The 25687-nt window shown below is 41.0% G+C and overlaps 1 protein-coding gene across 1 annotated transcript in view; it reads left to right on the forward strand.

Annotated features, from left to right (window-relative positions):
- Positions 1–21922, forward strand: part of LOC136828744 (multiple inositol polyphosphate phosphatase 1-like) — a 48255-nt gene extending 26333 nt beyond the window's left edge. The window contains exons 10-12 of the mRNA XM_067086950.1: positions 2933–3075; positions 21187–21353; positions 21603–21922. Of these exons, the coding sequence (XP_066943051.1) occupies positions 2933–3075; positions 21187–21353; positions 21603–21685 (393 nt within the window). The 3' untranslated portion in view covers positions 21686–21922. The remainder of the gene's footprint in view (positions 1–2932; positions 3076–21186; positions 21354–21602) is intronic.
- The last annotated feature ends 3765 nt before the right edge of the window (positions 21923–25687 follow it).

Consider the following 25687-nt stretch of genomic DNA (forward strand, 5'->3'; position numbering starts at 1 on the left):
TGCGCTATTGACAGTTGCGGACGGCTTCGGTAAGTTTCGCTTCCACGGCGCCCTTGGTGGCCTCCTTTCCTTCCTTCTCTCTCCCTGTAGGTTCTTCCTTATCTCTTCTCTGGGAGAGAGATCTCTCCTTCACCCTCTTCGCTCACTCGTCTGGCAAAGATGTGGGGGAAGGGCAGCACGGTGGGGCCACCTCTCCTCAGGGGCCTCCTCTAACTGCTCAGGGAAGTTCCTCTCAGAGCAAGAGGAGTCTCCCTCTACTAATCATCTTTGCTTTTTCTTTCAGGTTGACAGTGAGCATCGTAGGCACAGCAGTAGTTGGCTGAGTATCTCAGTTGGGATATCTTTGCATGAAAGAGTCCCGACATTCATAGTGTTGCTTCGGGATCGACCACAGTACCTGGTTGGAATGGCATAGTTCCACATCGGGATCATTCCGACTCTGTTCCCGCCAATGTGGATCAATTGCTGTCATTGCTGGCCTTCATGTTATGCTGTGGCACTGCCTCTGGCATATCTGTGGTCTGTGTGCTCCTGCTGTTTCCTGTGTTATGCTCCTGTTGACTAGGCGACAGTCTCTGGGCGGCTCTTCCTGGTCTCCAGCTGCAGCCGTCCTGATTGTTCCTGTTGCTGCTAGTGACGTTCCTGGCAGTTGCTGTAGCTCCTGCCTTCCGAACCGCTTCCATGCTCCTGCATCGGCTGTCCTGATCGTGCCTGCTGCTTCTCCTGGTGGTCGTGTCCTGGGCCACTTCCGTTGTGATCCTGCCTAGCTGCCCTGGAGGTTATGGTGTTTCGTGTACACCATCCTGTAGAAGATGTCGGAGCGAAGGTGAAGGAAGTCACCGTGGAAGTAGCTGATTATGTCTTCTGCTGCCTCTTCCCTTCCTCTCCCGAGGTTCAAGGGGGTCCCAGGAACCAGATAGACCTCCATCGGCCGAAGGAGAGGAAGGCTGCTGCTTCCCCCTTGATGTCCTTGGATGTCTAGGGTCTGCCTCCTTTCAAGGAGGCAGTGGGTCTCTTGTTGGCTCTTCCTGACCTTCGGGTTCTCCGCCGAGGGTTGCTTCTCTCTCTTTCAGCTGTGAAGAACGTAGGCCCTTGCGACCTAGTCTTTTATCTGAAGTAGCCTTTTTCCCCTCAGTCGAGATTTAGCTACGGATGAGCAGCTTCTTCGGTCTTGCTGTCCCTGGGTGGCATGTGACTCTCATTTAGGGCTCCTGTCCCGTGCTCTGAACACGCCCTTACGAGAGTCATTGGACAGAGATGTGCCCTCTTAGGACCATCTCTCATCTCGCTCTGGCCTTGGCGTAGAAGATGGAAGAACAGGTGAAGGGAACAATACCTCAACTAATTCTCGAATGTCATAAGTGGACTCCGAATCCCTGAGCATCTATTGTCGAGTTCAAGTCCTTCTTGTTCCCCTCCTCCTTGGACTTTGTATTGATGATCCAGATCAATCATTACCTTGTCCTATTAGGGAGCTGTGGTACTTTCTGAAAAGGCTTGTCATTCCTAACCTGGATGTCGTCGACGTTTCCGCTAGTAGTATCTCTCTTAAGGAAGAAGTGTCTAAGGACACATCTTTCCCCTGGCTTCGTTAAGCAATCGAAAGAGGTACTCAGCAGCTGGCGACAACGACACCGTTACTTTCCACCCGAGAGTTCACGAAGTCAATAGCTTGGTCCATCCTTCACATTCCGGAAGTTTCTGTCGGTCTGGAAGCAAGATGTGGCCCATAGACCACACTCTTGTCTTCTTCCTGTGGTCTTGCCTGCAGGCCCTTGGAACCTTTTTTCCTTGTTCCTGTGGTGGCTGTTCAACAAGTGTTTTCTAAACCCAGCTCCTTCCAGAGGACTAGTAGCATCTTGCCTAAGGTGTTGGTTCTGGAGGTGAGAAGAATACCGAGAGTGACTGGCCTCTCCTCCTCCTCCTTCCTCGTCCTCCTACTTCTCCTCGTGCAGGTTGAGAATATGACTCGAACTGATACTTGCTGTATCTGGCGTCTGATGCAGTAAGATTGCACATCGAGCACCTGTTCTGTTTTTCTTCTAGAATCATAGAAGCAATTCCACTCCTTCCTCTAGCAGGGGGAGGGAGGAGAAACTGGCAATAAGGAAAACCCTATCTCGGGTTTTCCTTACTGCCTCTGACACTTAGATTCTTCCCAGCCTATTTCGTATGAGCTATGTTTCCTCACTCATGCGAAAAGGTTCTGTATCTGACATTTGATCTTGCAGTACCCACACTCCAGTCAATATGTCAGAGGCACAGTACTCCTCCTCGCTCTTTCGACCAGGAGTAGCCCAGGTGTGTAGAACTCCAGTCAGTTCAAGAAACTCACTCAGATTCCTCCCTCCAACCAGTGAGTCTTCCTAATGTAAAGGACCGATGGTTTGTATATCATGTAGAAACAAATCACAATTTTTAAAAGTAAATTGTATTTTTCCTAACTATACAAACCTGAAGTCCTTTACATTGCATTTTTATGCCTGCCTCATGCCACCCCTCAATCTGAACCTGGGCCGAAAGGCAAACTTGAATGTTTACATCCGGGCAGGCAGGTATTCCCCACCTACCTGACAGTAGTTACTGCCTAACCACCTTGCTCAAGAGTTTAATGGCCTCAGGTTTGTATAGTTAGGGAAAATACAATTTACTTTTAAAAATTGTGGTTTTTCAGTGAATCATTGAATATAAGAAGGCAAAAAATTGCCAGTTGTAAGGGTTTCATTTATGACAATGTTTTAGATTGTCTATTTGGAACCATGGTGGTTTATTTCATTAAAATTATTAATATAATATGCCTCAAGGTATAAAGACTTAAAGGTAAGACTCCAAGGACTTGAAAGGCAAAGCAATTGTTTCACCATTTATGAATAGCTGATGTTAAAAGTATTCTCTTTTTCAAGTTACAGTACTATCTCTTTTCTGTTTTCAGGTAATGACTCGTCTTGGGCTCTATAAGGACAGTGTTCCCTTAACCCATGATAATTTTGATCCAAATCGTCTTTGGCGGACTTCACACAATGGCATGTTTGCAACAAATCTTGCTTTTACACTTTCCAGATGTGAGGATGAAAGGTAAGCACGAAGTCCACAATTTTATAAAAGTAACTTACCAAATGACTACATAGCTATTAGTTTTCCAACTATCGCAGCAGTTCAGAATTTGAAATTTGCGGCAATGCTCTATTGTTGTGGTGTAGGTAACTAGACTCCGCCCATTTTCGGGGAAGAATAGGTATAACAGTGCTGGAGAGCTCAATTCGTTTCTGCCGGTCAGCGACTGACCATTGGTTGGTTGACCAGCTCTGATTTCAATTTGCCAGATGGTTGAATCTTTCACCTTTGGAGAAGTATTCATTCGATTTGGTAGCACGCTAATCATTATTAGCTTAGCTAGTTCTTAATTTAGACATTTTATATAAGTAACTTACCTAGTAATTACTTAGCTGAGAGTCTCTACTCGAACGGCAGCTTAAATTTTGAAATTCGTGGTAGCGATTCTTTTGTTGTTTTTATGTAGGTGACAAGACCCCTCCCACTTTCGCGGTAAGAGAGAGGAACAACTAGGCCAACAGACCAATTTGTTTCTGCCGCTGGTATCATTCACACATTGTGTGACTATGCAGCTTGGTTTTGACAATTGTTTTTTCTTCCCATCCAGTGAAGTATTCTTTGTATGGTAGCCTTTCAGCATTGTTTTTTCTTGATCGGTTGTTTGTTACTGATTATGACTTTTTAGCTAGTTAGTTTGTCAGACACTAGCTCTTCCAGTTTCTGGTATTGCAGCAATGTCTGCAATACCTGGTTGATGAAAATTACCTGTGACTCTCATACCTTGTGCACAAATTTCAAAGGGCAAGTTTGTACCATTGATTTGACATGTGACGAATGCAGGGATTGGGACGAATGTAAATGGAAGACTTTGACTTCTCATTTGAGTAAATTAGAAAGAGATCACAAGAGGAAGGCAGCCGCTGAAGCTGGCGAGAAATTAGCTAGTCAGACGACTCCTAGATCTAACGATGTAGTTATTCCTGCTGTATCTCCTCCTGTCATTCCTGTTTCCCTTGTATCAGTAAATACTCCTAGACCACCTACTCCTACTTCTGATTTTTACACTTATGAGCCCGATCGCTTCGCCAGCATGGAAAATAAATTCGAACAGTGAATTAATATGGTGGTAGGTATAGTGGCCCAATTAGGGGCATCGATGCATGTCCTTAGGGATAAGTTTGACAAGAAAAGTGAAAAGTTAAGTGTTAGTGGAGGAGGTGGCTGTTCGTCCCGCAGATTCTCCTTGGCATCGGTCACTGCCATGCTCCCCTGAACCAGGGAGGAGGCATACCTTTAGCCCAAGGGAGGTCAGTGGGGTCTGCCCACGAGCAGTTGCCCCCTTGGACTAACCTGTTGCATCCCAGGTTGCGTCAAGAGACAGCCGCTGGAAAGGCCTCTCGGACGTGCATCAGCTCTCTTCTAGTTCGGGAGATTCTTCACCGTACTGTAGGCATCAGTGGTGCTTTCCCAACGAGTCTCGTCCCTTGAAGGGGCATTCTTCTTCCAAGGATCTAGCTCCTCGACTTCCCAGCAAAAGGTTGAGGGGGCCTCCTCTTAGTCCTTGACCCTCTTGCAGTAAGTGGGACAGCCCTGAACGTTTCTTCTCTCTTGGACGCCAGGAACGAGCTTTGAGTCACTCCTCTTCATCTAAGAAGCGTCTTCTTTCTGATTCCAAGTGCCCCGCTTTAATGTACAACGAAGTTCTTCGTTTAAGTGCCTGGATTCAAGTGAGCACCCAGTAGCGGCCGAGCACCGTATGTTACCTGAACACCTGCCTTCAATTGATCGCCCTGATTCGGCTAAACTTCCTGTAGTGCTTAAGCCTCCTGAAGCGCCTGAACTGTCTTTAGTGCCCAAACTGCCTGAAGCACCCTGTAGCGCCCATTTTCCCAAGTGCTGCTGCTCATGTTAGGGCTCCAACTCATTCTAGTGCACCGTCTCCTCCGCCTGCTGCCGCCAGTGCTTTGGGGGAATCAACCAGTGTTTTGATGTCGGCTTCTAAGCTTCAAGTGCCAGCTTCGTCTAGTTAGGCAACGAAATGTCAGTCCACTTCAAATTTGGATCCAGCTTTAGCTCCGCTTCAATGCAAGTTAGATAACATTCTGCGACTTCTTCACGAACCATCCATTACTAAGGGACCTCCATCGGATGCCCCCTTGTCTCCGGTTTCGTCTGAAGAAGAGGATTTCAATCAAGATTCTCCTACAACTCCTTACGCATCACTTCTGAAGTTTTGACTCCAGAATTTCACTGAATTCTTCTTGCCTGCAACTCCTTCGTCCCCAGCTTCATTTTTCATGATGAGTAGTCAGCTTTCAGACACTGCTGGACTACCCAAGTTGGTTCTCTCGTCTTCATCCAAAAAGGCCTTTAGTGAAGTGGAGAACTGGCTTTCCGAGAAGAGGGAACAGGGCTGCCTCCTCCCAGGGGAACTTATCTGATCTCATTGACGCAGGCCATAGATCCGCTACAATCAGTGAAGGTCTTCTTTTTGACACGAGATGGACCACCTCCTGAAAAGTCTTTTTAAGACTTTTGAAATATTAAGTTTCATGGACTGGTGTTTAGGCGCTCTCGTCAAGAAAGTTCAAGAGCCCTTGCTCTCGCCTGATTACTCGTCAGAACTTCTGGGTTTTCTCTCCTGCGCAGACAAAGCAGTCAGGGACAGTTCACAGGAAATTGCTCTGCTTTAAGCAATGGGCGTGCTCAAGAAAATGGAAGTTTGGGTTTCCTTTACGTCTAAAGGTGTTACTTCGTCCCAAAAGTCAGCACTTTTATTTTCCCTGCTAGAGAGACATCATCTTTTCCCACAGACAACTGTTAGTGAGACTGTTTCTAGCCTTCATAAGAAGTCCACACAGGATCTCCTGAAACAGTCAACGAAGCGACAGAGATTGGTCTGCAGTACCCACCAGGGCTTCCTCTCCTCTGCTTTCTAGACCCTTTTGGCGGGGGCAGACAGAGATCTCAATCTGGCCCAGAAGATCAGTTAGGTTCACACCCCGAGCCTCATCAACTAAATCTTCAACCCCCAAGTGAGACCTCAGTCCTCCATGCCCCAGTGGGTGCGAGGCTCCTCTTCTGGGAGAGATGAAGTTCAGGAGGGGCGGACCAGTGGGTAGTCAAAGTACTCAAGGAGGGTTATTCTATCCCCTTCAGGGAGAGGCCTCCGTTGACCACCACTCCTGCTGCATTGACAGCCTACTCCGAAGGTTGGAGAGTTATTTGGCCCTCTCAGAGAAGGTTTTTGGCCCTTTCAGAGGAGGTTTCCTCTCTCATCAACAAGAAGGCCTTAGAGTTAGTCAGGAACTTCATGTCGATGGGGGTGTTACAGTCGATTCTTCGTAGTGCCCAAGTCTTCCTGGGGATGGAGCCCGGTGCTAGACGTGAGTGCTTTGAATGCTTTCATTGAGAAGACAAAATTCAAAATGGAAACAATACAATTGGTTCTTGCTTCCATCTGTCAGGGGGATTGGATGATCTCCCTAGACATGCAAGACGCATATTTTCATATCCTTATTCACAAGGATTCAAGGAAATACTTCAGGTTTGTCTTCAGGAACCAAGTTTATCAATTCACAGCTCTCTGTTTCGGCGTCTTGACTGCCCAACAATTGTTTTTGAGACGGCTCGCTCCCCTAGCAGGTTGGCCACATCTAGCAGGGGTCTCAGTCCTAGCAAGCAGGTTTTGGCTTACACTTGGGCCACTCTAATCATGTTGTGCCATCCCCTGTGGGGTAGGGTAGGGGGTGGACATTTGGGAGTTGGTTCTCACTTGTGCCATTGGTGGAAGAATAAACTCCATGAAAGGCTGATGATATCTTTTTAAGGTTTTCAGGTTTTTTTTTCTCAACTCTTGATGATTAGTCAATCTAAGGATTCGAGTACCCCTGGGCCCTTTGATGGTATTTGTTCTGGCACAGTTGACGACCGCTGCTCCAGTACAGAGCAAATCATCTAGCATGGAAATGAACAATGCTCTTGACAATCCAAATAATCAAAATCATGGTGGTATTAAAATGTTAATTCCTTATAAAACTCCCAAAAAGAGTAAATACTGACATGACCCAACCTTGACTCACTTTGACCCCCCTCTTTGGGAGTGGAAGTTGGTCAAGGTTTCTAACTATGGAAGCTGACCAAAATATTTCAGCTTTAAAACTAGAAAATTATTTATTAAATAGACATCCAACAACAGATATGTAGTTCAGACAAATAAAGGAAAAAACTTGGCTTATAGAAGCCACAACAAAAAGTCAGTCAGAAGACATTTGTCTTTGAGAAATATAGACAGTACAGTATTAACATAAGAGTAAAAAGCACGATAGTATGAACAGCATTCAGGGTACCATTGTACTTCCTGAAAACAACAATGAACCAGTCGATAAGAAAATGCTATTAGACTCTCTCTAAAAAAGATACCCAAAGGTCCAAGATTGTGGGGTATATGCTGTACCAAGTAAAAACAGCAATAAACAAATATTAAGAATAGCAAAAATAAAATTTGAGGGTGAAGATCTACCTCAAAAGATAAAAATTTTAGGCCAAAATAGAAAGTTAAGACCCTATGTCCCAGAGCCGCTGCAATGTCAGAATTACAGTAAGTATGGGCAACAACTTCTCGCTGCTGGGAGAAAGGGCGCTGGTGACTGGTACAATACATGTACATACGCTACCGGGGTCTAAGCGATGACAGGCAGGGCAGCCAATCGAGACTGTGGTCTACCCCAAAGCCAAATCAAAGTCCTTCAAAAGAAGGCATCGTGCTTACCCCATACAAATGGGAAAAAAGGACGTTAAAGGAAGAGGATGGGCACACAGGGAAAAATTGTCATAATGAACTGGTATGCACTTATTGTGGATCTACTGAACACACCACACAGTGGAAGTGCAGCGAACCTGTGTGTGTAAACTGTGGGCAGAATCATCATGCAAGATCCAAGGAATGCACGTATTATATATGCAATATGGAATTGAAGATACTACAAGAACGAACGGGATGTCTATAAAAGAGGCTAAGTTGGAATTAAAAGTAAGAGGAATTCAAGATCCGTCTAAGAAACATACATATTCTTCAATAACTAGAGCAATGAATGAAACAAAAATGCAAACAGAAAGAAGTAACAGGGCAGAGAAAAGTAAATCTCAAGAAGAAATTAATAATTTAGAAATACAAACTAAAATGGTAAAGAATAAAGAAACAGGTACAAATGAGATGGATAATATTTTATCCAATTCATTTGAAATATTAATGCAAATAGGAACACAGGAGGATGCTACTATTGAAGTAACAGAGGAGGGTCATGATGGATTGGAAATTAAAGATAAAAAAAGGCCTTTGGAGAGAACACCACCCAAAACGAAGAAACCAACTATTAGAGAAACATCAGTCAAACCAAAGATAAAGGAGGTGAAAAAGGAACAAAAACAAAAACAAGCTAAGAATATACCTTTATCTCCTAAAATAATAGTAAAACCTATGAAGGCAAATGTCAAAAACTCTGAAGAAGTGAAAGACAATCATAACATAGATAACAATGATTATGTCAAAGAAGAGATTACTCCTTCTCCAGTAATTGGTACAAGAGCAAATGAAAAAAGAAATGTACATGATAATACATGTGGATGTAATGATTGTTTCATTGAATTATGCAATAACAACAAAAGCATAACAATAGATGGTTTAACAAACAAACATAGGAAATTTTATGAAATATAGGAAAAAAGAAACCACAGATTTGAGTACCCATGAAAAATGTTGCATGTGCATTGAACACTTAGTATATTATAAAGAAAAACAAATGAATGTCGTGAGTAAATTATTAGAAAAAATTCAAATTGATAATACAAAAGAGAGAGTAAAAGTTGACCACTATAACAAAATATTTTCAATAGCTGTATTATACATTGGAACGTAAATGGTCTACAGACCAGATTACACCTAGAAGAAGTACAACGGTTATTAAAAGAATATGAACCAATGATATTATGTTTACAACATGTCAACAAAACATTATCAGCAGTAGGTAAATATACCTTATCATCAGCATCACGAGAGGAAGAAGGAAATTTAGGTACTGCTATATATGTACATAACAAAGTATGTTGTGACAAAGTACCTGTAAACTTTACTGATTTGCAAATATCGACTATTAGAATACGAATAAAAAACGATAATTATGTAATTTATAATTTATACAACCAACCTAATAAAAATTATGACTGACAAACTTAAAGAATTACTTAACCCTACATTAATAGGAGGTGATTTTAATGCCCACAACCCAATGTGGGACTGTAATTGTACAGACTCAAATAGAAGTAAAATAGAAGAATTCATGTATTGATACGACATGTGCTGTATGAATGATAATGAAATCAGCACGTTTCTAAAGCACATGGAACGTTTTTCTCAATCGACTTGACTCTGTGTACAGCAAACAGTAGACAGATTGGATTGGAATACAGTTGATAACTTGCACACAAGTGATCATTTCCCAGTATTAATTTCCTTATTACAAAATAATCCCACCAAGCATGTCCCTCAATATAACATTATAAAGCAGATTGGGAGCAGTATGAATTCCACACTAGAAATATCCCATCATTTGAATATTTAAAAGACCATAATTAAACTAATAAATTTCGTGTTGATTTCATTAAAAATGCTGCTGATAAAGCAACACCAAAATCAGAAGTTCATCCAGCAAAACACAAAGTGCCATGGTGGTCTGAAAAACTAACAGAATTAATAAAAATAAATTGGAAGACGATTAGATAATTTGAATAGAAAATTCAGTAAAATAAAACAGGCAGTTCCCGGTTTACGATGGGGGTTCTGTTTTTACACCACGTCGTAAACCGAAAATCGTTGTAAACCGAAAAATTTTCGAAAATCGTCAAAAATCCTAAGAAAACCTTACTTTTAATGCTTTGGGTGTATTGAAAACGATGTAAACTGCATTTTTATTGAGTTTTTCATCAAAAAAACCTCCGAATTTTTATTATTCTGCCGTTGTGGAGCCATATTTCTTCCGTTGGATCAGCGTACAACACGTCGTAACCCTGGAACATGCATCGTAAACTGGGAAATAGTTTCTGATGAATATATTTGAAAAGCGTCATAACCTCGGAACGTTGTAAGCCGGAATCGTCATAAACCGGGGACTGCCTGTATATTATTATTAGAAATTGATGCATTAAAACCTCTATATAACAAAATATCTGCAAAATTTAAAAGAGAAGTAATTCAAGGAAGAATAATTTCATGGGGGAAATATGTATCAGATCTCTCTAATAATACTCCCATATAAAAAATATGGGAAAAATTCAGAAAAATAAATGGCACCCATGTTAAACCACCTAGGCAGATCCAAAAGAAATTAGTAATGTAATAGGGGAAAATTTAGCAAAGTAAGTAGTGACAAAAATTTAGATGAGCATTTCCGCACAAAGAAAAATAGTATAGAATTAATAACAATAAATTTTGAAACAGTAGAAGATATATAATAGAAAATTTAATATGGAAAAGTTTGAGTAATTGCTCTGTTGAACAGTAATAAATCTGCCCCTGGAGGTGACAGTATTTGTTGTAAAATGATCTGCCATTTAGCACCTTTGGCAAAGTCATATGTATTAGAGTTTTATATCCACTTATGGCTTCAAAATTTATTTCCTGATGAATGGTGTAAAGCTATAATTATTCCTATCCCCAAACCTGGAAAAGATCCCAGTTATGTAAACAATTACAGACCAGTTTCTTTAACAAGTTGTTTATGCAAATTACTAGAGAATATGATAAATGCTCGACTAACATGGCACATTCGAGAAAATAAATTTTTACTCCTACTCAATTTAGGTCACAGTGTAACAGATCTACACTGGATTCTCTGTCTAACTTGGAAGACCACATACGAAGAGAATTTGAACGAAAACAAATTACTATAGCCGTCTTTTTTGACATTGAAAAGGCATGTGATACTACTTGGAAATATGCAATACTAAAAACGTTAAATAAAAACAGCATCCGTGGACATTTACCTAGGTTTATCCTAAACTTTCTGACAAATTGCACTTTTCAAGTGAGAATTGATGATGTATTGTCAAGTGCATTTCTACTTGAAAATGGTGTTCCACAAGGAAGCGTCCTTAGTGGCACACTGTTTACTTTAGCAATAAATTATATCAGTAATAATCTACCAATCGAAATTAAAAGTAACTTGTATATGGATGATTTTGCCATATATTATTCAGCATCTCGCATCAGACATGCAGAGCGAATCATTAATAAAGCTATAATAAAAATAGATGAATGGGCCTCATCTGTAGGCTTTAAATTTTCTGTACAAAAAACTCAGGCAGTAATGTTTTATAAAAATAAAGAGTGGAAAAAAGGTGAAGAAATAGATTAAAAAATCAGAAATCATTCCATGCCAATTGGCCAAACAGCAAAATTTTTGCGATTAGTATTTGATGCACACTTAAACTGGAAAGCCCACATAACATACATGAAATCAAAATGTAAAAGAACATTAAACCTAATTAAAAGACCATCGAACACTACTTGGGGAGCCGATAGATATACACTTACCTTACTGTATAAAGCAACAGTGCTGTCTATCATTGATAATGGAGGCAAAATACACGGCTCGCCGTAAGATGCAACTCTGAGAACGTTAGACCCAGTTCATAATGAAGGTCTTAGAATAAGTTCAGGAACTTTTCGATCGTCACCAACGTCTTCTTTACAAGTTGAATGTGGTGAACTACCTCTCTCTCTCCATAGAGAGCTAGTAACAATGAAGAGTGCTATGAGAACTCAGACAAATGATTCTCCAACCAAAAAATTATTTGGATTAAGAGATGTGTTTATAAACAACCATCTACCTCCTTTCCCAATTAGAGCTAGAAAATTGTTTGAGTCACTAAATATAAATATACAATTACCTTTAATATTAAAATTACCTCCTCCTTGGACAATGAATAAAATGAGAAATTGTACACACTTGAAATATTTATCAAAAAGTCATTCATATACTCTAGAATACCATAGACAACATACAGTAGAACATATAATTTGAAAAGGTCCACATTATGCAATATACACCGATGGGTCTAAGTCACAATACAGAGTGGGATATGCTGCAGTATCCCAAAACAAAATGTATCAGTTCTCTCTACCAGATAATGCTTCGGTATTTACAGCTGAATTATATGCAGTAGCATCAGCCATAAAAATTAGAGAAGCGTCATTTAATAATTTTGTGATTTATAGCGACTCCAGAAGTGCTATAGAAGCCATTCAAAGCAGTAATAAAAAAATAATATTGTACAACAAATTAAGTTTTCACTCCATAAATTGTATAATAAGTGAAAAAATATTGAAATATGTTGGATCCCTGCCCATGTGGGGATTAGGGGAAATGAAGAGGCTGCTAAAGCAGCTAAAGAAGCAGTCCACATGACGAGCAAACGTAGACATCCTTATTAGTGACTATATAAGACATATAAAAACAATCATTGCAAGTAAATGGCAAAATATATGGAATGAAGAACCTGATAATAATAAATTAAAAGATAAAATCCAGTTATGGAAAATGGAGGTCGTCATATCAGAGAGAGAGACACTCACAAGTAATTCTGACGCGTCTTCGAATAGGCCATACTCGTTTGACACATAGACACTTAATGAACAGTCCATGTGGCCCTCCTCCCAAATACCCAGATTGCAAAGTGTTGATAACAGTTAAGCATGTACTGTGTGAATGTCCAAAATATTACATGCAACGATTATCAAATTTTGGAAATAGTTCAGTAAAAGAAATTTTGTCGGAATCTTCAACATTTTCAGTAATACCCATTTTAATGTTCGGGAGAAGCTGTGAGTTAATTGATAAAATATAAAAATTCACTCAATCAGTGTAATGAATTTTAAAGCAAGTAAATTTTAAGATTTTACTCTATTCTGAATTTTAACATACATTTTTAGTGAATATATATGGAAACACAAGTATAAATGTATTTATTGTGTGTGTGTTTCAGTATGAAAGCGTATGCCTTTTTGCAGCTTTTAATTTCATTTTAATTTTCATTTAAGTGACATGTTTTGTCCCAGTGCTAGGCTTCTAGCCTAGACCTGTCATTTCAACCAAATCCTTCAGGCCAACCCTATGAAAGCTGATAGTCAGCTCAGTGGTCTGGTTAAACTTTTTAATACTAATAATCTAGCAGGGGTAAAGATCATACTTTATTTAGACGAGTGGCTACTTAACTCTCCAACAAAGGATCAATGCATGGAGGACTTACAGAAGCCGATTTGCGTGACTCAAGATTTAGGAGTTTTATTGAACCTACAGAAATCTCAACTAATTCCCATTCAGAGAATTCTCTATTTGGGGATTCTGATAGACTCTTGGAGTTTTCAGTCTTTGCCGTACCCCAAGAGAGTGGAGGAATGTTTAAGGGAGGTGTACTCTTTTTTCCCCCTTCATTCGTGCACAGCAACTCTGTGGATGAGTCTTTTAGGCACACTAGCTTCATTGGAGCAGTTTGTAAGACTGGGGAGTCTGCACATGAGGCCAGGCTGGGGAGTCTGCACATGAGGCCACTACAGTTTTACCCAAGAACCTGCTGGGATCGGAAGGTACATCAAGATCTCCACTCCTTTCCTGTCACAGCAGAAATAAAGGAGGACTTGCATTGGTAGAAGTCAGAAGAAAGACTGACGGAAATCTCTTCTCCCAGTGAACCCCGACCTAGACTACTTCTCCAACGCCTACATAAGACATCAAGGGGGAATGCACTCATTCCCCTGTGTGAGATAGCAAGAGATCTGTTGTGCTGGGAAGACCAGAACCAAAACCATCTAGTCACAAGGTTTATCCAAGGCATATGCAATGTCCTGGTGGACGAACTAAGCTGCCAGAATCAGGTCCTTGCGACGGAATGGACGTTAGACAAACGGGTGCGCTCCAACCTTTGGAGATTATGAGGACAACCGACCCTGGGCTTATTGGCAACGTCTTGAAATCACCGTCTACCTCTGTTCTGCTCCCCTGTTACGGACCCTCTCGCATGGGCAACATTGGTCGAATCTGGACCTTTACACTTTTCCAACCTTCAGAATGATGAGGGAAGTTCTCAAGAAATTCTGCTCTCACAACAATGCAAGAATGACTCTGGCAGCCCCCTTTTGGCCACAGAAGGAATGGTTGCCAGACGTTCTGGATCTCCTCGTAGACTTTCCAAGGCTCCTCCCTGCTATTCCAAGTCTTCTCAGACAACTGCTGACGGGCTTTAGACTGTCAATAGACTTGTTTGAGTGAAAGGTTTTTTGCTATCAGCAGCAAGCTCTACCAGTCAAAGTGGAAGTTTTTTAGGACCTGGTGAAGAAGAAACGGAGTTTCGTCTTGTCAAACATCTATCCCGCAAATAGCAGATTTTCTTCTTTTTCTTGCGGACTTCTCTAGGAAGGTCTTCTTCCACAATAAAATGCTACAGAGCAATGCTCATCTCTGTTTTCTGTCACAGAGGCCTCAACATTTCTGCTAATCAGGATATTTCAGACCTAATTAAGTCTTTCAGCACCACCAGATCTAGAAAGGAGGAGAATTTCACTTGGAATCTAAATGTGGTACTTAAGTGGTTATCAAGTGACCACTTCTAATCCATGCGCTCTTCCTCTCTAAGGGATTTAACTAAGAAGGCTATTTTCCTTGTAGTGCTGGCCACTGCGAAGAGACTAAGTGAAATTCAAGCGATTGACAGAAGGATCGGCTTTTTGAACGGAGACGCAGTCTGTTCCTTCCTACTAAGCATTTTGGCGAAGAATGAGAACCCTTCACATCCTTGGCCTTGTTCCTTCACAATTGAGAGTCTGGATATTTTAGGCACGGAAGAGGAGGAAAGATTGCTTTGCCTGGTAAGAGCCTTTGGGTAATATTAGACATTGAGTAGCAAATCTCTGAATATGAAAAGGTGACTAATGATTGAATGATTTCAATTTCAGGCGCTTGTGCACAATGGGGAGGGGGACTGGTTAGTGTTCCGGGACTGCGTATCAGGAAATTCTTGCATGTAGCAGAATGGCAGTAACTTATAAGTGGAATTGATTCACAAGGTTGGGACCGACCGCTTGGGAAGTAGAGTAGTAGGATTTCTTATTCCTTATGCGTAGAGTTCGTAGCATGGAAGGAACTAGACCTCCAGACTCTTGCAATCTTTGCCAGTATAAGGAAGATGAAAGAGCGCCACTCAACACAGTCGTGGCGGGGTACATAGTGCGGTGGCGTTCAGGACTTGGGTGCTGCTTTGTGGTTGGGCTTGGAAAACAGGATGTTGGCTATCTGAAAGCAGTCACACAGCCAGCAAAAGGTCATGGGGAAAATAGGTCTATAGTTAAGGACTTAAGTGTTAAGATCATAGTCTACCCACAACCTGGATTCGTCCTTATTTTCTAACGGCTACCTGACCCCCAAAACATCCGATGGGGGTTTCTAAGGAGCAGTATTGTTTACCCCAAAATCAGGCGATTTGGGGGGTTTAGGCCTACATAAGTTCAACCCCTTCATGGCGTCTCCTCCAGCTACCCATAAATTTGAATTTCTATCTAACTGAGTGAAAGGGACAAGTGGAAACACTTAATAGCTCCCCCCCCCCCCTTTAAAAAGGCATTCACGCCCTTTCGGGCACGAAGGCCTTGGCTAAGTAAGTTATTCATCCCAACTAGTCAGTTACCTTCACTAAATGAATTGTGCTTTTGCACTGCAATAGCTAAAAGGACCTACCTAACTGCTAAGAGGGGTACTAGTTTTACTAACTTACTACAGCAGAGCTTAACCTATGCAACGGTATCTACAGACTTATACTGGCTGTCTCTGACGACAGGGGAACTCTACTCTTAGGCAATGGGTACATGGTAAATGTGTCTTTTGACACAGCCTACTATCCTATGGTTCTGGCACTAAATTAAATGACACTGACCTAACTAAATGCAATTAATTATGGGGTACGCAATGCTTTACAGAATAACACGCAATAAATTTGGACATGAGCAACCTGAAGGGTTACAGTAATTTTGGTAAGTGGCCAGGGGTGTACCAGCTTGAGTATTGGATAGTTTGGGGTTAGTATTACAAGATGTCTAGGGTGTTAGATGTTAGTCTACTTGGGCAGAGATCACTCAGGCTACCTTCTCTGGGTAGGTGCCAGGATCACTCTGAGATGGAAAGGGGCACTGTGCCAATGGGACACGAGTGCCAAGGAGAGCTTGTGGCTCTTATGGGTTAATTGGATCTCTTCCGCCCCTTCTTCGGGTGCCTCCAAGGTCTGGCTACGCCATTCCTAGGAGGTGATGAGGGTACCGACTCTGGGGAAAGGCCAGAAGTGCCGTCAGGAGCAGGATCAGGGGTAGCCCTAGTAGCTACGGACTGGCTTCCTACTAAGGCTGCTGCGACAACCTCGTAAGGGTAGAACCAGTGTCTGCATCCCGGCCAGACAGTTCCTGGTCGTCCAGAGAAGGTGTAAAATTAAGGTCTGCCAGAGGATCATCCTCGGCAGATGAAAGTGATTGGGAAGAAGAAACGTCAGGGGTTGGAGGCTCACAATTGGCGATGACCAAGTCGGTGAGGTTTGGAGGATCTCCCGTAGGAGGAGCCTTAACATGATTTGGATCCGGCGCTGGCACTAACTCGGGGCCAGGCACAGGGATTAAGGTTAGTAGAGGTGCTACGTCCGAGATAGATGGAGCATGGCACTGCTCAGGGCTCTCAAGTGGCACTGGCAGAGAATTGGAGTCAGGCATGGCTGACAAGGGACCCTGGCGTGCAAAACCCCTCGATGTACCTGAGGTAGTGGGAGACAGATTCCTGTCTTGGGTGAAGGGCAGAGCCTCTTGGAATGTTTCTGAATGTGGTATCCATTGCAGTTTGCTTGCTAGGGCACCTTGCCCAATTTGCGGAGTGCTCTGTTTTGTTGCAGGTCTTGCAACGGTACCTGGTGATTTCCCTTCGTGGTGACGGAGGAGACTTTTGGTGGCCATCCTTTTGTGAGGATTGAAGACTGGACCTGGAGTTGATTGGAGAATGTCCTTTCTGTTGAATACCTTGGTGAATGGAAGGTTGGGCTGATGGTGGCATGCCTTTCACAGTGTCGGTGTCCCAGTCAGGTGGTTTTGGAGTGGCCTCCCTGGTGGAGGTAACTAGGCAGCAGAGTGGCATTGGGGGAGAACATTCCCAGAGGATGTCTCATCCCAACAGGAACTCCACTCCGTGCCTGATTTTATTCACCACGCCAAGACGGGAAGGTTGTGTGCCCCAAGTGTGGTTACCTGAAGTTCAACTCTGGGAATGGTTTTGGTTTGCTCCTCTATCCAAGTCATCGTCCACCTGGTCTTCTCATCAACAGGGGCACTGGCTGGCACTTGGGCCCAATCAATCAGGCTAATATCTGAGGCAGTGTCTACCATAGCTGGCAGGTTCACTGGTAAGCTAGAGCCATCCAGGGGTGCCACTGAGACGGACTGAGTCCAGACCCGCTCAGGATGAGACATAGTTGGTAGCACAGCCATGGAGGATGTGGCACTAATCAGGTTGATGTGCTTAGTAGAGGACATATGCTTCGGGCAGCCAGGATATCCAGCAGTATAGTGTCCTGGAGTTCCACAGTCTCGGCAGGGTCCCTTGGGATGGGCTGATCTTCTATGGTGATGGTCGGTAGAGAAGTTTGAGCGGACATAGAGGGAGAGGAGTTCTGGTGGTTGGTAGTAGGCTGCCTATTGTTCCCCAACTTGTAGCAGCAATCAGCTTCAGCGTGGCCAAACTTTTTACAGTTTGTGCAAGTAGGCTTGCTAGGCAGGCCGTTCTTCGGGCGAGTCGAGCCTGAGAGGTACCTAGGTGGCACTATGCAGCGGTGAGATGTGCTGTGAGACTGGTCGAACGTTTCCCAGGAATCAGCCATACGGCAGGCTTCCACAAGTGTGGTGGGCTGCTTATCACTGAGATATACAGCAAGGGGCCCAGGCACACATTGGAAAAGATCCTCCAGCATGGTCCGATTGAATAAGTCCTTGAAGGTAGTGCATGACAGGGAGTCGAACCAGCGAGTACCAGACTGGGTCTTGTGACAGGCCCATTCTGTCCTGGACCAGCCAACTTCCTTGGCAAGACCTCGGAACCGTCGTCTCCATTTCTCTGGGGTTATCTCTTAGGCTTTTGCGATAACCCTATGTACTTCAATCATGTCTTCTCTTTGACTCTACTCCAGTGAGCAGAGGGTTGCCTTGGCTTTTCCTTCCACATGCTTAGTAAGCACAAAGGCCCTCTCTGTCTCGGTGGTGTTGTAATTGTCAAAGAGCGCCTCTATCTCTTCTAACCATGCTTCCAGCTCTTCCTCAGTCCACTTGGGACTAGGGAATTAATGCTTGAGAGTGGAGCATTTGGTGCAGCAGGTGTGGGGTTGGAGGCTTGTTGGACTGCTATAGCTTCAGCACTTTCTTTTCTTGCCTTCTCCAGCTCAAGCTCCTTGTCTCTGAGAGCTAGTTCATGCTGTCTTCTCCGTTCCTCTCTTTCATCCTCCAGCTGCCTCTGTTCGTCTGCATACTTCCTCTGTTCTACCAGCTGATCTTTCACCCACTGGGTGAGTTCCTGTCCAGTATAACCTGCATCCTTGCCCATGTTCATGAGGGCTTGGCGGTGTTTTAGAGACATGGTTATTGTCTGTGAGGACGACTAGGGGAAATGGTTTGTGACAGTGGGAAGTGTTCTGTAGTTTGGTGGCACTTCAGTGGTGTGGCACCTTTTCAATAAGGTGGCACTGTGGTTGAGTGTGCCGTGCAAGGGTCACACTGATGGAGCGATCTTGAAGGAAGTATGATCCTTATGGGCAGATACGCTGGTGAATATGGGAGTGATCCTGAAGGTATAATATTCCTTATGGGCGGATACACTGGTTGGCACTCTGTATCTCAGGTACAGGTGCGGTGGCTTATGGATGGGCACTATGTTGGTGGCACAAGGGTGCCGGTGTTCTCCTGGGAACAACACTAAAAGGCAGTGCAACCAAACTGCACTGAAAAAAATGGCACTCTGCCTGAGGCAGAATGTAAGTAAGGAGTAAAAGGGAAAGTAAAAGGTAAGTGCTTCAGTAACTTAATTGGTTGGCAGTGCCTCAGATTAGTGACACTGTGGAGGGAAACCCTTGGGCTTGCACTCATGGGTGGCTGGTCCTAAGAACTAGTTGTTGCTCCCTGACATGAGGAAAGGAAGGTTATGGGGTTGCACTCAGTATGCAACTTGGTGCTTGTGGTATGTGCAAGTCTTGGATAATGGATACCCAGTCGTGCATGACAGTTGATGACTGTTAGTAAATGGCGGTACGTTCGCTCTGTGAGATGCATGAGAGTTCACTCCACGGGCTGAAGTACGTAATGTGAAAATAGAGATGGGAGACATTTCAATGGACATGGGCACGTATATAAATTTGTACACTGTGTGTGAATGAGTTAAAGGAAGAATTGAATGGGGATCGTAAAAGATCAAAGTTTGGGTAAAAATAAAAAAAAAAATAAAAAAATTATTGTACTTGGCTTTATGAATTAGTGGGTTTATTTTCCAATACTCATTTAATAATTTTAGTATTCCCCTTGTTATGATGAAAAAAAATCTCTCCCCCTCTCTCTGAGAGTGTATTTGTAATGGAATGTATTCGTTGTGTGATTTAAGTTACTCTACCTTTTTCATATGATAAATGTTATGCAAAATTACACTAAGTTATTTTTCCCTAAAAATGTACTCTTAATATTTACATAATTTTACTGGCTAGAGCCTGTCATGACAAGTTATATGGTGGAAGAGGGTTTTCAAATTATTTTCAAAAGTATCAAGGTATTTCGTTAGGTTTACGTTAGGGGCAAAAAGAAGTGGAATTTGTTTGGCGTGAACGAATAGCGGAAATCCCCGAATACTTAAAACCCCTCAAAAAACACTTAGAACTGCCTATTTAGATAGTTCAAACACAAAAAAAACCTCTAAAAATGCTTATACATGAGTATTTTAATAGTTTTATCACAAAAAGTGCATTTAGTCATGAAAATTATATGAAAATACAGTAATTAGTGAATATTTCTCAGTGAAAAATACCACGAATGGGCGAATTTTCCGCGAATAATGTATATATATGTTCCTTAGGGAAATCTGCGAATAGGTGAGTCCGCGAATCGTGAGAACTCAATACGGGGTTTACTGTATATATGTATATTATATATATATAGATAGTATACTGTATATAATTATATATATATATATATATATATATATATATATATATATATATATATATATATATATATATATATATAATTATATATATATATATATATATATATATATATATATATATATATATATATATGAATATAAGAAGGCCCATAAAACACTATTTCAGCGTTTAAATAGTGTTTTATGGGCCATCTTATATTCATATTACACTGTAGTATTACAGGAAAAGACATTCATATATATATATATATATAATATATATATATATATATATATATATATATATATATATATATATATATATATATATATATATATATATATATATATATATATATATATATATATATATAATATATATATATATATATATATATATATATATATATATATATATATATATATATATATATATATATATATATATATATATATACTGTATATATATTATATGACTGTGAAATTTAATATTTTCTGTTAAAACAGAATTCCATCAAATATAAGAGCCCATAAAAATGCCAAAATGTGGAAAATGAAGCCTTTATTTTCCACATTTTGGCATTTTTATGGGGTCATATATATATATATATATATATATATATATATATATATATATATATATATATATATATATATGAAGCCTTTATTTTCCACATTTTGGCATTTTTATGGGTGATTATATATATATATATATATATATATATATATATATATATATATATATATATATATATATATATATATATATATATATATAATATATATATATATATATATAATTTCCTTTACAAATAAATGAGTAATAGTCTGTAAATATTATTGAACCACATATCATTAGAGACAATTTATTTTTAAACAGAGGTTGGTGGGTGAGCACTCTAGCAAGTGAGAAGGCAGTTCAATTACCAGGGTGTTTAAGTGAACAAGGATGTTCTTGGCAAGACTTTTATAATTTCTATGGTCAATATGAAGCTTGTGACTTTGATGGAATTTGTGAAAATGGCAAAAAGGATTCTCCTCGAGAATGTAAGTATTACTATATTACTTTTCTCATATTTAAAATGGTGCTTGTAGTGAAATTATTCAAGACTCTTTAGCTCAGTTAAGTACAATCAGAATTGTACTTAGGATTCTCATAAGTTGGGCAGTCTTATGTGAGATTTGCTTGTTGGTATATCTGTTCCAGCATTATTCAAAATTGCTAAAAAATATAATGAAATACAATATAAGTAGTACAAAATCGCATGTGAATGACTACATGGTAATTTTTTACAGCTGGTGAGAAGTTTTACAATTGGCAACTAATAGTGAAAAGGCTCAGAGAACTGTGGGAAGATTTCATCTCTATCTGGCATTAATGACAGGTGAACAATAATTGGATTTCATTAGCACAAGAAGTACAGCAATATAAACACAGTATGATGCTTGTATGATTTTAAAGGAAATGTCTTTGAAATAGATTTGAATGCCCCACATAATTTTGTGTTGGGGCTCCATGAAGGTAATTTTAAATTATGTATTCATATTTTTGCCTATTACAGATAACAGCATTGAAAACCTGGTGGTTTGACTGAAAAATAAAAAAAAAATGTTAATTTGTATTTTTCCAAGGTATGCAGGAGCTTTGTATGTAGTATTCCTCAGTGCAAGCTAGAATCAGTCATGAAACTTGGTAATAAGGTGGTTGAGTGGAGTTGTTGAGGTTGGATTCTGGTAGGAGACTGGTTTGTATACCTAGGAAATATAAAGATTACTTTTAAAAATTTATATGTTCCTATAGAAATACAAACCATTGCCATTTATGTAGGAGACCCACTTCTTAGGTGGGAGGTACTCTTTCAGCTGAGTAGCATGTTGAATTTCCACCCAAAAAGTCACATTCCCAGTCAGTAAGTGAACAGGGAAGTGATGACTCCCGTTACCTCGTAATGGTCTGTCATAGGGATGCCAGAGTGATAGTGGCCTGAGCCAGAGTGACGCATGTCAGGATTCTGGCTCATATAGGAAAACCTTGGAGAACTAAGTGTGACCCTTACAAGGGTGCCATAAATTGGAAGACAAAAAAAATCTGGTCAGGATTAATTGATTTGTTTAGATTATAGCTCTACTGCTGCCTTCCACATCTTTTTAAAAAGGAGAATGGAGAAAGTCACACCTCATGAGCCTAACCTCTAAGATAGAATGCTAGAATGTTGAGCCCTCTAGAATCTATGCCCAGTGCAGCATGTATTTGTCTAAAACTGCCTTGCAAAGAGAGGAAGAAAACAAAAGAGGAAGAGGGGAGCCAGCCACTCAATTATTTAGCCCCAGCATTATGCTCGGTGCTTTTCTGTCCAAGAGGAGATTGGGTAACCATACAAGCTGTTGAACAGCCACCACAGGACCCAAGAAGGCATCCAGGGACTGTGGGTTATAGTCCATCAGTTGAATGAGGTGAAGGTTGTTTGGTGTCTCCATACACCTGCCCTCATTACCTATGCTTATTGATAAGTTACTCCAAAATGTAGACGATGGCTTCATGCCCAACCTCGAGGGCTGCAGGACAAAGCCAGGAAGATAGGGTGCTCCTAGACACTTCCTACTTGTGTCTGCTAGTACTAACATAGAGGATTTAACACTCTGGCCTAAGAGGTTGGGTCATCCTCACAGCTTGCAATGGGCATTAAATTATCTCTTCTGGATTACCACCAGTGAAGTCCTAGAGAGAGAGGGAACCAAGAAAGAAAAACTCACACCAGGAACTGACAGCTTCAAAGTTTTCTCAAGAAACTAAGGAATGAATGAGAATGAGATTTCTAACCCTCCAAATGCTATACAGCTCACCAGTATGCTTTACTGGGGCTACGGTTAGCATGAAGTCAGTCTGTGAGAGTGAGATCTCAGTCTGAAGCTTCCCCCAAGGGCTTGTACTGCACCTGAGTTATGCTATTGAGGACAAAAGTCATATCCCACCTCAGAGGTCAAAGTCCCTGGGAAGGGCAAGACATACAGGCTCAACCAGAGCATAAAGATCTATGCCTTTCAGTCTGAAGACTGGCATAAGGCAGACTTGGAGATCAGGCTGTTCTTGTGGTCCAAGACTCTGCAGGCTAGCTGTGACCTCTGCAATCTGAGCAACTGGATGGTTTCGTTGTTTCAAAAACCACCATAATTTTCATAGTGTGAAAATTAGTGGTGAAGCAGCAAGCACTGATGCTGAAGGAGCTGCTAAATTTACGGATGCTTTGGGTAAGATCATTGTTGGTGAAGGGTACTTGCCGGAGCAAATCTTTAATGTCATACAAAGGTCAACTGACTTCTGCTTGGGGGAAATTTGGCTGGGTGTAAACTTGAGCCATTCACGAATAATCGCTCAGAAAATCTAAGGGCATTAAAAAGAATTGGCAAGCATATGCTTCCTGTGCATCACTGTCAAAATAACAAAATATGGATGACTGCAATGCTGTTTGAAGACTGGTTTGTGCATTGCTTTATTCCTGAAGTGAAAGATTATTGCAGGGAAAACATCCCCTTCAAAAGCTCTTGGCCACCCTTAGCACATCAAAGATATTAATGAGAATGTAAAAGTTGTGTTTCTGCCACCAAACACAACTTCTCTCACACAACCTATGGATCAGGGCACTGTGGCTATGTTCAAGGCCTGATTTCTTCAGAACACATATACTCAGGCTGTTCATGCTACAGATAATGAGGAGAAAGATCTCAGAACTTTCTGGAAGGAATTCATTGTTCTGAACTCCACTATGAACATTGGAAGTGCATGGAAGGAGGTAAAGAAAGAGTGTATGAATGAGATTTGGGAAAAATCAGCTAGAAGTGTATGTGAACTCATTTAAAGGTTTTGATAAGGATGAAGAAGTTGTGGAAATTATTAAAAAATCTTGACACTTGGGAGATGTTTAGATTTAGAAATTGATGAGGAAGGTATCCAAGAACTTATAGATGTGCAAGATTTACAGGTAATGGCAGAAGATTTAATTGCACTTGTAGAAGAGAGAAAAAGAGCAGAAGAGGAAGAAGAAATTGAAGAGCCGCCAGAGCAAAAGTTTACGAGTAAACAAAAGCTTTGGCAGAGGTATTTGCCTCATTTGAACATGGACTGAAACTTTTAAGTGAAATGGGTGGGAACATGGAACAGTTTTCTAAAGTTGAGAGAGCACTTCAAGACTCTCTTGCATGTAACCGAGTCATTTATGAACGAAAAAAAGGCCCTATGCAAGCTACAATGGATTACTACTTTTAAGAAAAGTCCAGTGCCATCGCTTTGCACCACCCCTTCCCCCCACATCTGAACCTTGATCCTCTACATCTCGTGACAGCCCTTTCCTCGAAACACCTGAACTAATTCTTGTTTGTGTTATTCAATTTCTCTTTGAATAGAATTATCATAAGTCAGTCTTCATGAACCTCCAGAATTAGCTGATATTAATAATTACTATACTGTTTATGTATAGAGTACGTATACTGTAGGCTAGGCTAAATTCGGGATATGTTTTCTCCAATAAATGACGCAGGTTTTTGGAACCTAACCCCACTGTAAGTAGGACACTACCTGTACCGAGTAGCCTGTTTCTAACCATGGATGCGAAAAATGTCTCCTAGATGTTCCCAGGAGGTCACATATCAAGTGCTGACCAGACCCAATCATTGCTAAACTTCTCTGACCAAATGAGAATTGATGTTTCCGATTTGGTATGGTCAATGGCTGTCATGGCCACGGTCCATAAAGACACCCGAAATGTAACAGTTTCTGTGTGTCGAGATTGAAGGACTAACCCAACCGTCTTCCTAGATCGAACAGTTCTTATACGCTTCATGTTTTTGTTCCTACCATTTGTAAAAAATTTTCATACAGTGAAAATATTTAGTATTTATTACAGTACAGTAGTATGATTTTCAACACATTTAGTTAACAGCATACCACACAATTAAAGATCATAAACTAACAAACATTTTGTGTCATTGACATAATCATAATTGCAGTACAACAATTAAGGACGACAAAGTAGCTTTAGGAAAAAAAAAAAACAATTACTGCCTTTGTTTCTTAGATGCCTGTTAACTCTATAGAGATAATTTTATTTTACATTAAAGACATAGTGACTCCCGGAACAGGGGTATGAGGGGATATTAATTGCTGGTCAGAATTTCCTTCACAACCAGGGCAAATATTTAATGTTTCCCTTCCATGACATTATTCATGCCTCTTCCCTTCCATGAAATACTTATGTTCAAGTCAGTGCTTGTATGTCTAACAAAAGACTGGAAAAATGGAAGTAATTGGGAGGCTAGAAAGCTGCTTTTTGAAGACCCTGGGGTTTGGGTAGTAAGAATGAAATATAAAGGAATAAAAACAAAGC

The sequence above is a fragment of the Macrobrachium rosenbergii genome, chromosome 43 (assembly GCF_040412425.1).
Source record: "Macrobrachium rosenbergii isolate ZJJX-2024 chromosome 43, ASM4041242v1, whole genome shotgun sequence".
NCBI lineage: Eukaryota > Metazoa > Arthropoda > Malacostraca > Decapoda > Palaemonidae > Macrobrachium > Macrobrachium rosenbergii.